This window comes from Micropterus salmoides, unplaced genomic scaffold, assembly GCF_014851395.1.
Source record: "Micropterus salmoides isolate LMB-PRFRI ecotype aquatic unplaced genomic scaffold, ASM1485139v1 Ms_hic_scaffold_16, whole genome shotgun sequence".
Lineage (NCBI taxonomy): Eukaryota > Metazoa > Chordata > Actinopteri > Centrarchiformes > Centrarchidae > Micropterus > Micropterus salmoides.
This window is the reverse complement of record NW_024040707.1, coordinates 29,044,385-29,060,344: the sequence shown is the minus strand read 5'-3', so window position 1 is coordinate 29,060,344 and position 15,960 is coordinate 29,044,385. Positions and strand designations below refer to the sequence as shown.

General features: G+C 40.2%; 2 protein-coding genes across 3 annotated transcripts; one reads left to right on the top strand and one right to left on the bottom strand.

Moving 5' to 3' along the window:
• The first annotated feature begins 640 nt into the window (after nt 1-640).
• Nucleotides 641-6,776, top strand: bcas2 (BCAS2 pre-mRNA processing factor). The gene is made up of 7 exons (XM_038723646.1): nt 641-822; nt 3,368-3,460; nt 3,550-3,620; nt 5,805-5,966; nt 6,051-6,101; nt 6,199-6,279; nt 6,373-6,776. The coding sequence occupies exons 1-7, from the start codon at nt 730-732 to the stop codon at nt 6,497-6,499; spliced, it is 678 nt and encodes a 225-aa protein (XP_038579574.1). The 5' UTR covers nt 641-729; the 3' UTR covers nt 6,500-6,776.
• Nucleotides 6,777-8,941: 2,165 nt separating this feature from the next.
• otud3 (OTU deubiquitinase 3) lies at nt 8,942-13,799 on the bottom strand. Of its 2 annotated transcripts, none has more exons than XM_038723610.1 (8): nt 13,658-13,799; nt 12,562-12,864; nt 11,785-11,933; nt 10,889-11,001; nt 10,670-10,792; nt 10,318-10,450; nt 9,880-10,067; nt 8,942-9,641 (listed from the first exon to the last, which is right to left on the bottom strand). In XM_038723610.1, exons 2-8 carry the CDS (start codon nt 12,765-12,767, stop codon nt 9,477-9,479), a joined length of 1,077 nt encoding a protein of 358 aa, XP_038579538.1. In that variant the 5' UTR covers nt 12,768-12,864; nt 13,658-13,799; the 3' UTR covers nt 8,942-9,476. The 2 variants fall into 2 exon arrangements, with proteins under 2 accessions (XP_038579538.1, XP_038579539.1); XM_038723611.1 differs by having other exon boundaries at nt 12,562-12,784; nt 13,658-13,785.
• Nucleotides 13,800-15,960: the final 2,161 nt, after the last annotated feature.

Sequence of the window (15,960 nt, the reverse complement as noted above, 5' to 3'; positions counted from 1 at the left end):
TATTTTAAAGTATAATTGTCAAACACAGCGTACTGAAAATTTTCATCCACTAAACAAACTAAGAAGCAGGTGTCAATCTTATAGGCCTTTCCTTTTAAGCTTAAATGTCACACATAGGTTAAGTAATATATCTGTGTGTTTGCTGGATGACAGTGTTCATCCCTGTAGAACTGGACACAACTGAAATAGAAAAACATGTTGATGTTGCTGATATACAAAACTTGTAGATGTAAAATCAATGTTTTACATTAATCTGATGCTTTTATCCAAAGCGACTTACAATTGCTATACATGTCAGAGGTCGCACGCCTCTGGAGCAACTAGGGGTTAAGTGTCTTGCTCAGGGACACAATGGTGGATGTCTCACAGTGGGAAACAAACCCAGGTCTCCCACACCAAAGGCAAGCATCTTATCTATGCACCACCACCACCACATTTTTAACACGTTTTAATGTTTAATCCTACATTAAGAAAATTCCAAAACAATACATAGAAAAAAAGTAGAGTTCCTACAGTTGTATCGAGGCATTTCAACTTAACATCTGTCCTTTGCAGTTTGGCTTTATCAAGTCGCAGTTACATTCCCCTCCACTAGATGTCACAAGCAAAAACACGACCATGGTGGTTAAGGATTTATTTTGAAGTTCAGACCGGAAATCCTAGCCTTCAGTTAGCTGGCGTGTTTTTTAGACATAAAGCAAACATACTTAACAATATAGACTGATTGAAATGGCCGGAACGGCTTCAGTAGCTGGTGAAGTGTTCGTCGATGCTTTGCCATATTTTGACCAAGGTTACGATGCAGCAGGTGTCAGAGAAGCGGTGAGTAAACACGCACTTCATGTGTATCAGAGATACAACCGCAGCGTGTTAGCTAACGTTAACTAACCATGCTTAACTTAAGCGGTGGACAGGATCAATGAGGCACACAAAACTTGAAACTACAGCATTAATTATGGCCCCAATTAGCTACACCAATATTTAGCATGCTCATTTGTTAGGTTAAGTGATTGTTTTTTAGCCAATGCAATGCAACCTTAGTCTTTCAATTTAACGTTAGCTCAGAACTTCCTGGAGTTGGGAGCTTAGATGTGTTTTGTGCGCTGTGTGTCTGCGGAAGCCAATTCCCGCAAGGAAAATAACAAAAATAGACAGAAAGGCCCTTTTAAGAATAGCAGTGCCTTGCGTGGTCTAAAATGTATTTGTTTTGCACTTGAAAAGCCACTCTTAAATGTTCTAACTGCTCCTGTTAATGTACCCTATAGTACCACAGTACAATAAGTAGACAACACGGTACAGCACTGTATAACAAAATGTGAGCACAATGAAAAGTAAAATAATGAAGGTCTTAAAACTAGATTTTGATACGGTGAAACTGTAGCCTGTGGGGCTCCTGTGGGCCATTTTGCCTGGTTGGTTAACTAGCTTTACTCTGGCACATTGTGTTGATAACCCAAATAAAATACAGAGTACAGTGGGGAGAACAAGTATGATACACTGCTGATTTTGCAGGTTTTCCTACTTAAAAAGCATGTAGAGGTCTGTAATTTTTATCATAGGTACACTTCAACTATGAGAGACGGAATCTAAAACAAAAATTTCCATTTGATTTGCATTTTATTGCATGACATAATTATTTGATCACCTACCAACCAGTAAGAATTCCGGTTCTCACAGACCTGTTAGTTCTTCTTTAGGAAGCCCTCCTGTCCTCCACACATTACCTGTATTAACTGCACCTGTTTGAACTCGTTTGCACCTCTACATGCTTTTTAAGTAGGAAAACCTGCAAAATCAGTATCAAATACTTGTTCTCCCCACTGTATGTGGGTTCTGTTTAGGGGCCAGTCCTCACACAACTTGAGAACATAGATCTTATTTTAATTTGCTTTTAACAATTATTGCACCTCTCGCGATTTGAAAATTGCGGTAGGCCATATTGCTATTTTGATCATTTTGATTAATTGTTCAGCCCTACTCCCTCTCTGCATCATTTTCCTGCTATACTCTGTCAAAAGGTCTGCTGTTAAAAGGTTGCCTTCCCCACTGTGGCACAATGGCTGATACTTCTCCCCACATTAAAATCCATTATTTCAAATGAATGTGGTACTACAGAAAATCTCACAGAACAAGCAGAACATTAAAGTGCACAATTGCCCATCATCACACCTTTTTTAGTATTGTTTTACTACTCGTATTGATGTGTGCATCATTCAGCTCTGCAGACTTTTTTTTTTAGATGTAGGCAGAGAGACATGCTAGTCAGCCAGCATTTATAAGACCAGGTAGCTGGCACTGCCAAGCACTAGTTACACCTGTGTTTGACAATGACAAGGCAGGTTTGGCTCATGTTGTGAAAATGTTAGCATTTATACTAATATTCAAACATTTATGTCACCAGAGGCTCTTTCAATAATGTCCACTTAAATGTACACCATTATGCTATTGTGCACATTATATCATTGGCACAATTCAAATGCTCCTCCATTAGCTCACTACAGACTGGATCACTTCAACAGAGTTCGCTACCAGAATGGGGTCGGTCAACGTTATATGTAGTAAAAACACAACATAAGTGTGCCAGCTTTAGGAGCCAAGCTGACGTCAGGCTAGAGCCCACTAACTGAAAAATGGTCTCTACAGTACTGTGAAGCTCTGTAGGAGAGTGCAGTCAGTCTAGACTTTTTGTTCCGCCTAAAAAACAGAATATGGCCGTCTCATTTGTCTGTGATCAGCCGGCTTTTTAAGTTTGGATGCATGCGTTGGTCAGATGTGATCCTACGACACACTCTTGAGACCATTTTCAGAACTGATGCTTGGTTTCACGCACTGCAATACATTGCCAACTACCAATTGGAAGGTTAGTCTTAGAGGAAACTTAGGGATCACTTAAGCCTCCCTCAATGATCTCCTAAATCTGGATTGTGAGGTAGTTTGAAAATTTAAAGAATTATTTTTGGCCTTTTTGACTCTGTACACAGGAACCTTTTGTACTTGTACTTTAGTATTTTATTTATTATTTAACAACAAAGGCAGCAAAACAAATCAGATAGTTATGATCCCGAAGTACACCCTCTTGGCTAGCACTCTTTTTGTATTTAAAAATGGCACTGAGTGCACCTCCCACCAGAGAAAGAAGAAGAAACACCATGAGTGAAATAAGCTGGTGTAGTCTTAAGTTTTTAATTGGCAATAAACACAGACTCCCAGGCTTCCTTCACACATAATTGCTCATGATTCTTGCTCTGCAATGGTCAAAAATTACTTGTACCGGTGAAATTTTAAAAAATGAATACAGATAAAAGTTAATTTCTTGGTAGCTGCAGTGCTTTTCCTGTGTAGAGATTTAAAATCTTTTGTCGTCTAGGCTGCAGCGTTGGTGGAGGAGGAGACGAGAAGATACAGACCTACCAAGAACTACCTGAGCTACTTGCCTACACCTGACTTCTCTACTTTTGAGGTGACAAACTCCTCAGACCTCTGAAACCTTCTTCACAGCTTCAGCCAGTGTGACGGAAATAACAGCATTTATTTCTTTTCACCCTTTAGACAGAAATTATGAGGAATGAATTTGAGCGGCTGGCGGCTCGGCAGCCCATGGATCTCCTGAGCATGAAGAGGTAAACCCTACACACTGCAGGAGTCTGAAACCAGGGCCTGCATATCTGTGGGCGCCAAATAAATCAGTGAAAGACACACACAGCTACAGAGAGTTATGCAAAAATACTGCTGCATCCAACATGCAGATCGTCATCTCTCGGGGAGTCCAGCTGCTGGATTTGCATTTATCCAGTCTATGGTCATTATTCGCAAGGGTGTCAATATGTTCTAAAAAGGGTTGCGAAGTTTGATGGAAGGTCTTTAAGGAACCCCTTAGGGAGAACCTAATCCTCAAAAGCCTAATGCAGTATCTCATGAATCCATCTATTATGGGTTGGTGGGGAGGGACAAGAGAAGGCGTCGAAGGACGTAGTATGTACAACCGTTAGACCGATTTAGGCAGAAGAAGGGAAAACAGGAAATGCGATGCTACCAAGCCGACCAATCACAGTTCTTGCAGTGGCGACGGGGAGGTGCGTGTCGGGCTATGGGGTATGGAACAGAGTAGGGTACATGGCTACGAGTAGATACGACGCAGAAGTATAAATTGGCCTTAAATGTATCAAATATTGGTGGCTAGAACTCTGATAATACCAAATCCTAAATGTCTGTGAAGATTCTCAGTCATCCAAGTCATAGTTATCCAATGAAGGTTAAAATCAAGGGCAACTGGACTTGGTTGAAGATACTAGAAGACGTTTCGTCCCTCATCCAAAGGACTTCTTCAGTTCTGACTGACTGGTAGGGAAACTCAGCTATTTAACCTCTGTGGGGTCGTTTGCCAGGATCGTCGATACCGCTGGTTCGTTAGTGTTCCTGGCTGGAGTAAAGACAGTCGTTACAGTCGTTAGGACTACCGGAGGCCAAGACTGAACGACCGCCGTTGGAATCCTCACCTGAGGCCAATAGGTTTCGTTTGTTGAGTTGGGGGATAAGTGGTGGCGTAGACCCCCTCCTCTGTTCAACGATGGCTTCTCAACCTGAACAATTTGTTATTTTCCAGTACAGTGAGCAGCAGTAACAGTATAGGCTACAACAGTAGCACGCCTGCAGCTGACACATGCAGGGAGACAGAAATTTGCAGACAGTCTGAATGTCTAAATGAACAGGCGTAGTCTATAATATTGCATTGATTCAAAGTGTTCTTATGTGCTGTATGAAAATATCCTCAGCCTTATTCTTTCAGCTCGGCTGTGTGTCGGCATTTCCACATTAAAAGACTCGGGCCGTTCCCCCTCACTTTAAAAAAAACTTGTTGTCACTTCAAAAATGAGCTTAATTTATTTAACACACTCTAAATTAACTTCATAAAGCAATGAAACGAAAACTCCATTCATGCCATAAAATGTGCTCAAATAGTGGCTGAAAGACTGAATCTCAACATTTCGGCGACTGGAAACTCACCGTCCCACCTTTTGCGATGTGGGCGCAAAAGGTGGGACATGACTACAGCTCTGTAGTAGGCCTAAGAAAGCTATACTAACCTGAAATAGATAGCCTATGTTCATATTAAAATTTAGTATTTCAATATCACTACCAAACTGCTCACATTTATTAAAAACATTTCAAAGCAGTATCCTGCTGTAAAAACCTGTGGGCAACAATAGCATAAGGCTTTTAATCAGTCTCTGTGGGATGAGATCGCTATAGACAAGAGTTTCTCCACATCACCGCAGCAAACATAAAGCAGCCTATTGGCTAAAACAGTCTGTGGGATTTCCTAAAGATGGTGATTTCATTTTTCAAGAGAGCTGATTGGTCAGTAGGTGGCATTTTCATAGAGTTGATCTGTTATCTGGAACATACCCTGCTCCGGAGCAGGTTGGCCGTTCAGCATAAGTTACCATGGAAATCTACCCAGGTAAGAAGTCAACCACCTTCGTGGTTCTGAAAAGAGTTAACCCCCGAAGTTACCTGGATAAGCTCAGATCCTGCTTTGTGGTACAGGCCTCTGGAGACGCCTAGCAATCCTGTGGCATCACACTAATAAACTAAATGAAAGCTGCAATCATTATGATTATTTTCATTAATTAATCTACCAATTATTCAAATTCATGATGAATACAAAAATAATTGTTGGTAGGTAATGCCGACAATTGTTAGCTGCAGTTGTAACTCTACTTTTTCATTTTAAATTATTGGATGTATTTATTTACTTTTTGACTCCCAATGTTGATAATTTCATCTGACTTTTCCCTGTGGAGATATGAACTGCCAGCGCCCTCATCAGGACAGAAGAACGACATTACAGCGTGGCAGGAGTGCGTGAACAACTCGATGGCTCAGCTAGAGCACCAGGCAGTCCGCATTGAGAACCTGGAGCTCATGTCACAGTATGGAACCAACGCATGGAAAGTCTATAACGAGTACGTGACAGCAGCCGATCTCTGTTACTCGCTGTATGTTTAGTGTAAAGTTGGCTAACGTTCTATCCTGTCTTCCTCCTTCAGTAACCTGGCCTTCATGATTGAGATGGCCCAAAAGGAACTTCAGAAATTCAGGTGACCAATCACTGGAACATTTGTGCTGTATTAAAGCGTTATTAAACCAGTTTTCACATGTTTCAAATAAACTTTTTTTTTTTTTTTTGGTACACAGGAAGCAAATTCAAGATTTAAACTGGCAACGCAAAAATGATCAGTTAGCAGGAGGAGCCAAACTACGAGAGCTGGAGTCAAAGTATGTTGTTTTTAAGAGTTTATATCACTGGACATGGGAAATATGTAGGTTATATTTTTCTCTGACGTAACATCTGTACCTTTCCCTCAACAGCTGGGTGTCTCTGGTCAGTAAAAACTATGAGATCGAGCGGGCCATCATCCAGCTGGAGAATGAAGTTTCTTTGCTCAGGCAACAGCAGGGGGACGAGAACAAGGAGAACATCCGACAGGACTTCTAGAGCACCAGCATATAGCTCGTACCCCCACTGATCTACAAACTAACGATGCCTCAGACAGACAGATTTCTTGTTTCAAACCGCTAACTGGACTAAGAAGCAACCTGAGGAGGGAAAGTTACCTGTATGGAGTGGATTGGCTAGTTGGTTTCAGTCTTTCTACCAACACAGGAGTGTTTTTAGAATTAAGTGTACATAATTTGTCAAGACAAAATGATCCCTGAGCCTGACCTTGATTGATGTAATTTTTTATGCTTGTAATAAAAAACATTTGTCATATTTCCTAGTGTGTGGATTGGACTTTTACCACTCAAGATATCACTACATTAAACCTAACCTCAGTGTACGGTCTAGTTCTGCTTATGCAAAACTCTTTGTTTATATCCAGTGTTATTTTTCATTCCTATTCAGTTCTTATTTTACTGGAGCTCAGTCTACTTGTAGAACAGACCAGTTTCTGTATTTCATCATTATTTTCAAATTGCCAACTAACTCCCCATATGATAAATCGGCAGCCTCTGTGTCAACAGACAGTAAAACGGCATTATCTGTAACTTCTGCTCCAAGTTCTCATCATTTCTACCTGCAGTACTGGCAGGGCCCCTACAGCTAAGTCTAGTCTTTCGAGTCTTCTGGGAAGAGAGAGAGATTAGTTTCAGCTGCCGCACCACCAGACTCCAGAGCAGCTTTTCCCCCCAAGCTATCACACTCTTAAACTCTCATTCATCCTCAGCGCTGCTCCAGTGACTATAGTTTATTTCTGTTTACCATTTTTCATAATTTATTTTGTATTAATGTATATTGTCTGCTATGTAGCAGAAAGGAGTTACAAAACTCAATATCACTCTATAACTTGTTATATTGTGACAATAAACCACCTACCTTACCAGCTAGCCTGTCAGAACTCCTGATTCAATCAGAATCATTTTCAAATTCTCAACATATCAAGAACTGAAGACCTAATGACCTGTGAGAAAATTGTACTATTAAACATTGTATTGTCATCACTGTGCACACCAGACCAGTGTCACAGGTGTATTTCAGCCCCACACAACAGTAGCATTCCCAGTGGTGAGGCTTTCTACCTTGGTTTAATAATTACACACCTACAATACACAGTTTGACCACTCAAGAGTAAATGCTGCGTTCCAGGCAACTCTGAAGTGGGAAATTTCCGACCGCCAGTACAAAAACATTCCTGGAACGCCACTTGAAGTCGGATTTCCTACTTGTGAACTCGGAGAAAAAAATCTGTACCCCGACTTCACGAGTAGCAGCTGAATGACGTCACAAAACAATGGACGCGCACACTGTAAATGTTGAACCACAAACTAAAAGGCAACAAAAAGTATATCTGCATGTATTTAAATTAAAATAATACATCCGATCATATAGTAAAACCTGTTCTGCGTAAAACATTAATGTAGAAATATGTTAGGCCTATTAGGTAGCTGGCTACAGTAAAGAATCTCATAAAGCCATCTTCTCTGCATAAAAGTTATTGTTAAAAAAGCCAAAACATTAGGAAGTGTAACCTGCAACACTGACTGACTGATGTAGTTAGAGGGGTACACAGTTAACTAGTAACGTATAGGCTATTTATGTAACGTGTTTGCATTTAAACTGCATCATTTTAATTAACACCAAAGGCACCGCTCAGGGTGCAACTGTGTGCACACTTTGTCACGGTCAGCCATGGTTTTCGTTCACTTTCGGCGTCACGCACCTGGAACGCTTTGAGGTTGGAAGTCGGATATTTCAATTTTCTAGTTCCGAGCAGTCTGGAACGCGGCATAAGTCCAAGATATCTGAAATTAGAATAATGGTAAAAAGTCTGTGATTGGTGACCCTAAATTGTCCTTAGGTGTGGATGTGAGTGTAACTGGTTGTTTGTCTATGTGTGGCCCTGCGATGGACTGGCGACCTGTCCAGGGTGTACCCCGCCTTTCACCCGATGTCAGCTGGGATTGGCTCCAGCCCCCCGCGACCCTGTACGCAGGATAAGCGGTTGAAGATGGATGGATGGTAAATACTCTGTACTTGTAAAGCGCCTTTCTAGTATTTCTGACCACATTAGTAGCCAGTAATACTTGATATGTTAACGGATAATAAAAATATACCCAGTAACACATTAACCATTTTTCCCATTATAGTAAACATATTTATGCTTAATGTAAGCTTTTACTTTTATTTACGTGTGCAAAGTAATAAAATCTTTTTGACTAATTAAAACTAACCAAACTCAACCTCTTGCTAAAATGTGCCTTGTGATTGTTAATGTTCAGTTTGTTGTATTTAGGTTATTTTCTCCAACACCAAAGGAAATAAATAAAAAGGGAAATAAATAATAAATAATTTTATCTTACTAATGATTTAATCTTACTAATGTACCTCTTATTTGAAAAACATAAGATAATATGTAATATATTATGCGGTGCACACAAAAACATTATATCATCATTTATTATTATTTATTGCCACATTACTTACACAGTGTGCATGACAATCATCCATCTGCCGCTCTTCCTTTACTTCTTTCTTTGGTCAGACAGAACAAACAAAACGATCTGAACATCTGACGTTAACTCAGTCTGTGGCAAATCAAAAAGCCCAGCTACACAAGATTATCTGCATGGTTGTCATGAAAAGCCAGATGTCCAGCATAGAAAGGGGTTAGGTAGCGTGGTAGGCAGAGGAGATTCTACTTACACCGACACCAACCAGGTATTGAACTGAACCAAAACCTAATAAAAACACTGAAAGTCATGCTCTTTCACTCTCTGTCTTTTACAACTTTCACACATCTCACACACACAAGTTTGCAGGCACCGTTATACCGTTTGCAAAGAAACTATAGGATTCTCTTTAGGAAAAGTCATCCGCTGTGACTGAATCTAACTTTACTATGTGCAAAACTTTGTAGATCGCGTCAGCCACCGGTAGCTACAGTAGCAGTACGTTATTTTGGCCATGCTCCAGTCTATATACTGAGAGTGTTGAGAGCTGGTACTAAAGTAACAGCCTCTGGCAGGTTCTGGTTCTGGTCCTGACTTCCTTTACTCTGGAGAAACTTCTGCCGATGCCTCTCCTCCTGGCGCTTCTTCTTCTCTTGCCGCAGCTGCTCTTTCCTCTGCTTGTTAGATACCTGGAAATGAGGGAAACAAAATGAAGGTCTTTAACTCAATAATTTCACTTTAACTGAGGTGCGGTGTATTTCCTTCCTTACATTATCAATCACATATTTTTAAAATGCAGTAAAATGCTGCCGTCTGTTCACATGCATGGAAAAAAGACTAAGGCTAAAGAGGAAACCATTTAGCTGAAATCTAAAATAAAAATGGCCTCAGATTGCACTTCATTTGGCTAGTAATAAAGGAGTCTACCTTTGGTTTTTGTACGTTGATGCCCTCTGCTGGCTGTTTATGCTCACTGCAGTCTGCAGATGCAGCTCTACAGGCTGAGCAGGATCCTGAGGAACACTGGCCCTGGCAGGACTGGCCCAGCATGGAGCCAACAAGCCATTCAGCATTGATGGTAGCCGCACTCAGCTGGAGCAGGTTTTCCTCATCACCTGAGGCAGAAAACACGCACATAAACAAACAAACAGAACCGGTCAGTGTGATGAGATCATTTACATTAATGTCAAGTTAGCAGTCTACTTAATTACAAGCTGATGTGTTGTATTGGATCAATGATAAATTTAGCTGAATAGACTAGCTTGAATGCATAATGTAATATAATTTAATCCTAATTGTTCTTGTTTGCCCTGACCTGACAGTCTAATTCATACGGCAGCTAATGAGTCAAGCGTAACCTCTGACCCTGGATTCCTCGATTCTTGATTGAGCTCAGGATCACGTTGTCCTCTTCTGAGGATGTGGAAGAAAGGTTCTTCTGTCTGTCCCTCTGACCATCTCCAAACTCACGCTGCTGGCCTTGTGAATTCTGCAGATTCTGGGAACAGCAATAGCAAGAAAATATCAGAGATACAGCAGTAAAGGGTGCCTCAGTGGAAGTAATATTACAATACTTTATGTTAAACATGACATGATGCCCTTTTGACATATAAAGAGGAAGGTCTGGAATTTACTAAATGATTTCAACTACTGTAAGATGAAAGGAATAGTTGTTCCTAAACTCTGGTCCATTGAATGCTCATTGTATACTATATACCTCTATGCGGAGCTGAGCAGGATTCTCAGAGTTGTCTCCAATCCGTCTCACACTGTCATAATGATCTCCATAGCGGTAGGCAATGTGCAGCTCTCTGCACACCTGCTTCTCTGCGCCGTTTATCTGGAATGATTACAGACCATATAAACTGTGTGGTGTGCCAAACGAGATTTAATCATGATGTCATTTGAAAGTTTTTGCCTGTGCCTCTGCCCATACCTCCCACAGTGGTGCGTTAAGCTGATGGATGACCACTTTCACCTGTTGACTGCGGGCAAAGGCCACGATAGCATCATTGCCAGCAAACGTACCAGCCTGAGAGAGGTTGGACACTGGTTGGAAAGAAATGTAAACAATTACCCACAAGATAATCTAAATTTTTGATCACACATTACACGTTCTATGGTGTCATCACAGCAGATATAAAGTATATCTTTTAAAACACTATAATTGTCCCAAACTGTCATTTGACATTTATAAACGGATTATATAAGTTGTATATCCATTTTATTGTAATGATTAAAGCATTTGGACTTGCTGTGGTTCTAAATGGATGAAATTGGTTCCCATCCTTGTTGGCTTGTGACACCTTAAAACAAAGTATTGTCTATGTGCACCCCTTCAACAGTTACATATGTCTACCCGTTGTGGTCAGTTTAACCAAAAAGTGAATAAATTCCTTATTTTGTTTTTCCAATTTTTTTTTCGAGAACTGAAAAGGTCAATTTATCCAGTAATTCCCAAGTTAAAAAAGCATATAATAGAGAAAAGTGTGAGGGAGAAAACAAACAGAAAATCATGTGTAACACTGCTGTGTAGCAACCCCTTAGATTTAACTTGCACCGCTTATAGGCGGTCCCACCCCCAGGCTGGGAAACACTGAAATACAGCATCTATCACTCCATCGCAAACACAACTGATGGCCACCAGGGGTCACTGCATAGTTGTTGTACAAAATTGTCTCCCATTGAAATTAATGGACTTCCTCTGCACAGTAACATGAGCACAATCAATTGTGAATAAGGCATTAGTAAAAGTGTCCTATCTGATCGCAGTATTTTATTTCATTTCCTTTGCTGATTTACTCAGTGTCACCCACTGGATCATTTTCTTACAATGCTGTGCGAAGGGCACATCGTCCTCGACGAAGGGTTCAAAGTCCTGTCGATGGGACATCATATATTGGACAGTCTCCTGCCGAAGCCGCAGGTGACCTCGGGAGTGACCTTCTAACTGATCACCTAGAGCTCTGAACAGGCAGTTCCTGCAAGAAACAAAGACAGCGAATGATGTATCTACACATGATGGCCTATAGTTAAATGAGTCATAGTTAAAATGTTAAGGTACTTGGCCAAACTGAAGGTTATGTTTAAATCAAAGGCTTATATTGCACTGATGTATTCATAAGTGCAGGTTTCTGGGTGTTGGCCAATAACAATGACTTATGTCCTGCAAGGCTCCCAGACATTCTGACCAGCAGTAAACATGACTGATAGATACAAGACTGTATAGTCATTCAATTAAATTCCCATCTTGAAAGTTCATTAAGCTTTAGACACCTTTCGACACCGTTTTTGTTTTTCAATCTCAAAGAGCACCATACTGCTGGGGTTATTATTGGAGAAGACAAATTATGTCTCTAGTAACATTTGCCTATTCAAAGCAGCAGCCACACAGCTGTAAATAATTTGCAGTTTAGTTTACTGTACATGGTTATTAACTGTGGGCGTACAATATGTTCCCCTCTCAAGGCATCCTGGTTACTCAGCTGTCTCCAGCTTGAAAATAAGCTTTATGTATAAAATAAGATTTAAGAGACACGTAACAGTGATGGTAAAGGACAGAGGGAGACAAAGCACAGCTAGATGCCACAGTCTTTTGTTGGCTCCTACCCATCTCCGGGGACTTCTCTCAGCTTGAGCCCTAGCGCCTGGAGCTGATTGGAGAAACTGACAAACTCTGCTCCTTCATCGCAATCCTGAGGCCGGTTCTTGCGGTCCTTTACGATGGCCCTGCGTGCTGCTCGCTCATCCCTCTTTCGTTCCAATTCGCACTTCTTGTTGCTCCGTACAGGTTTCGGCGTCTGTTTCCTAGACATGTTGGCTGCAGTTGTTTCTGCGGGCCAACAACACCAAAGTATGTCTTCTTAAAGTAATGAGCTAGCGATTGCATTAACCACTGCCACTATTTGGAACCTATTTAAAAAGACAGAAAACAAGTTGAGGGGGGAAAACTTTTCAGAGACGAGAAATTACAAGCTTTTGATTTCAGCCAGTTAATCTTCTGTAATGCTGTAATTTGCGACAGATAACCAACCTGCCATAGTCTGTCCCTGGCGGAGACATTATACACATTGGCGGTAGCTAGTATATTTGTCTGATTAGTGCATACTGGCATATTCAAAACATAAATAATATATTCTGGAACATTTTTTTTCAAGTGTAATCTAGGCTCGGTTCACACTGCTAACTGCCTCTTTAAACGGTATGTTGTGATAAAAGCACATTGTCTAAGTGGGACAGCTAATTTGTCATAACTAGCTGATCTCTTAGTGAAGTGGTGTTAGGTGTAAATGCTATGAATGTTTCTTTCACATTTTAGGGAGGATTTATTTTAGATGAAATGTGATCTGACCGATGCTAAGAAGACAATAATAACAGTGTTGTGTTGACTCAATAATCTTTGTAATTTACTGAAGCTAAATACCAGTTCGACGTTAGTTTCGTTTCGTTATAATATATAGCTAGCTAACTAGTTAATAGTACTAGTAACTACGTACGTAGCTAAACAGTACTAAGACTAAGTAAGGTTACTTGTTAGTTGACACAAACGTAGTATTAATGTCAAGTTCGACAGCTAACGTTAGCACCTGGCTAGCGCTTAACGGCTGGATATTTGTTACATAACAGATCATATCTTCCCGCTTGTAGCACTCACTACAAAGAAAGAAACTGGATAACTTGACTCAGCTAATACATTCATGCTTACCTTTAACGAACTGCGTTCAACAAATATAACTATGTTTTCGTTTGTATTTCAGCTCCGAAGAGAAGTGCAGTGATTGTCCTTTTTTTGTTTACAACTGAGTTTCCGCATACGTACGTCCGTGTACGTCAAAACGTACGGAAGGGGGAATGGGCCAAACTGCAGAGGCGAAAAAAAAATGCACTGGGCTGATGGTAGCAACAGTTTTATTCAATGAAAATGAAACATCTTTATCTACTACACCACCATTTATTTATACACACGACTTGACAAGTTTGAAAAAACTGCGTAGCAAGAATTATGTATAAATGATATATAAGAGGTAATCAGTCTATGTGATAACTGTCAAAAAGCTCTGCATCATTTAATGTTGCAGACTGTGACTCAGGACAAAGTAGGAGGCTGAGTTACGATTTTGAAAGAAATGTTTCTTCTGAAAATCACTCCACCTTGTGCTCTCCTCAACTCTTAGAAAAGCTACTCTCCACCAACTCCTTCTGATGACTCCACACAGTTGGTGAAAATAATGTGGGGGAGGAGTGGGCAGAGAACCAATAAACAGGACGTTTGCTATGTAAAAAGACCAGCAGACACACTGAGACACAAAATAGCCTCAAGACATAAAAATCTATTAGAAAAAGCAGGAAGCAGTAACACTATTCTATTCCCTAAAACTAGAGACAAATAATACACATTTGTATCAAACCCGGCGTAAAAGAAACAGGACATACATCTGCAGATGAAAGTTGGTGTGTGGTTTAGACCTCAGTGAGTGATGGCATTGTGTGTGCACAGATGTAATGGCCTGAAGGATATTCAAGCATTTGTGCATGTGCAGCATCAGCGTCAGTCACCTGAGTGGAACAGAGGAGCAGTCAGCCAAGCATGGACAACATATAATTTACTGCATCTATGTAGGCCTACACATGTTTGTGTGTTTGTGATACTTTTTTAGAGAAACATACAATTTTTGTCAACTTCTCTGCCTTGCCCAATACTGTATTTGTATCTTGTCATTTGACATGACACAAGGCTATTTGTCCGGACAACACCTGCAAAATGACTATGAAACATTCAACAACACTTCTTCTGCTCTGCTTATATCCAATATGAGCGAATATCTTGGTACATTTAGAAATCTGAGATCCTTCCTACCAGCTGAAGCAAGTCATTTTACCTGTAACCAAATGCAAATATTGCAGTTTACAGTAAATGTTGGGATTTTAATGCAGGGAGTGACCATAAGAGACAGATAAAATAACCGTAGATACACAAATTAAATGAAAGACAGTTCACCCAACACAAAAACTACATTATCTGACTCACTGCCAGTGGTATCTACCAGTGCAGATAGTTTTGAATTAATGTGTTTAAGTTTTCAGATTTTTGCTCATGAAACTTCAGCTGTTAGCTTACAGTTTTTCTCAGTTGCTTTAGTGCATTTCTCAGTTCAGTATTGAAATTCTCAAAAGTAATTGCTGAACCTCCACATCATCTATTCACTCATGGACATCATAAAAGCAATTCCTCATCATTTTTAACAAATTGCTTTGACACACTGATGCAAATGATTATTTACAATTGTCTGCTGTTTTCTACATTATCATTTGCTAATGTCATGTTGATCACAATGCATTAGGCCAGTTCTCTGTTGAATAATCTTACCCTCCAAAACATCTAGGCATAAGTTCATTGCACGAATCGATACATGCAAAATGGTTGAACACGTTGTCAAAAAAAAGTTAAATAAAGTCAAAATTTTGATATTCTTCGCATACAAGTATATAGCCAAATGAAATGTTGTTTCGTATGGACCATATACAAATTAAGAATAGACAACAACAAATCACAACATACTACAATACCAACACAGCCCCCAGACCCGTCACCCGATAAACACAATACCATACATAGTAAACAGTAACAATACACTGTGAGCAATGAATAGTGCAAAATGCCAGACAGGAACGTCAGCCTAAGAGATGTTTCCCATGCTTACATTCTATTTTTGTATTTTTTATTAATTACAGTATGCACAGTAAAACCTTACTGCATCCTGCAATGTATAACTTTGTACTGGTAAAAGTGATATATGCCATACAGAAAATGTGCAGCCTTGAGAATTTTCAATCATAGTTATATTGTTATACTGTTATATTGACAACATGCCTAAGTATTTTGACAATCTTGTTTGTATACAGCGCTGCGATGGACTGGCGACCTGTCTAGGGTGTACCCCGTCTCAGCTGGGATTGGCTCCAGCCCCCCGCGACCCTGTACGCAGGATAAGCGGTTGACAATGGATG

What these genes read in the sequence shown, in the direction of transcription:
- bcas2 (XM_038723646.1), top strand. Translation starts at nt 730, where the DNA reads ATGGCCGGAACGGCTTCAGTAGCTGGTGAAGTGTTCGTCGATGCTTTG. An exon ending in CTGACTTCTCTACTTTTGAG is followed by an intron (nt 3,461 to 3,549) that starts GTGACAAACTCC and finishes TTCACCCTTTAG; the next exon opens with ACAGAAATTATGAGGAATGA. An exon ending in CTACGAGAGCTGGAGTCAAA is followed by an intron (nt 6,280 to 6,372) that starts GTATGTTGTTTT and finishes TTCCCTCAACAG; the next exon opens with CTGGGTGTCTCTGGTCAGTA.
- otud3 (XM_038723610.1), bottom strand. Translation starts at nt 12,767, where the DNA reads ATGTCTAGGAAACAGACGCCGAAACCTGTACGGAGCAACAAGAAGTGC. An exon ending in AGAGAAGTCCCCGGAGATGG is followed by an intron (nt 11,934 to 12,561) that starts GTAGGAGCCAAC and finishes TGTTTCTTGCAG; the next exon opens with GAACTGCCTGTTCAGAGCTC. An exon ending in TTAACGCACCACTGTGGGAG is followed by an intron (nt 10,793 to 10,888) that starts GTATGGGCAGAG and finishes TAATCATTCCAG; the next exon opens with ATAAACGGCGCAGAGAAGCA.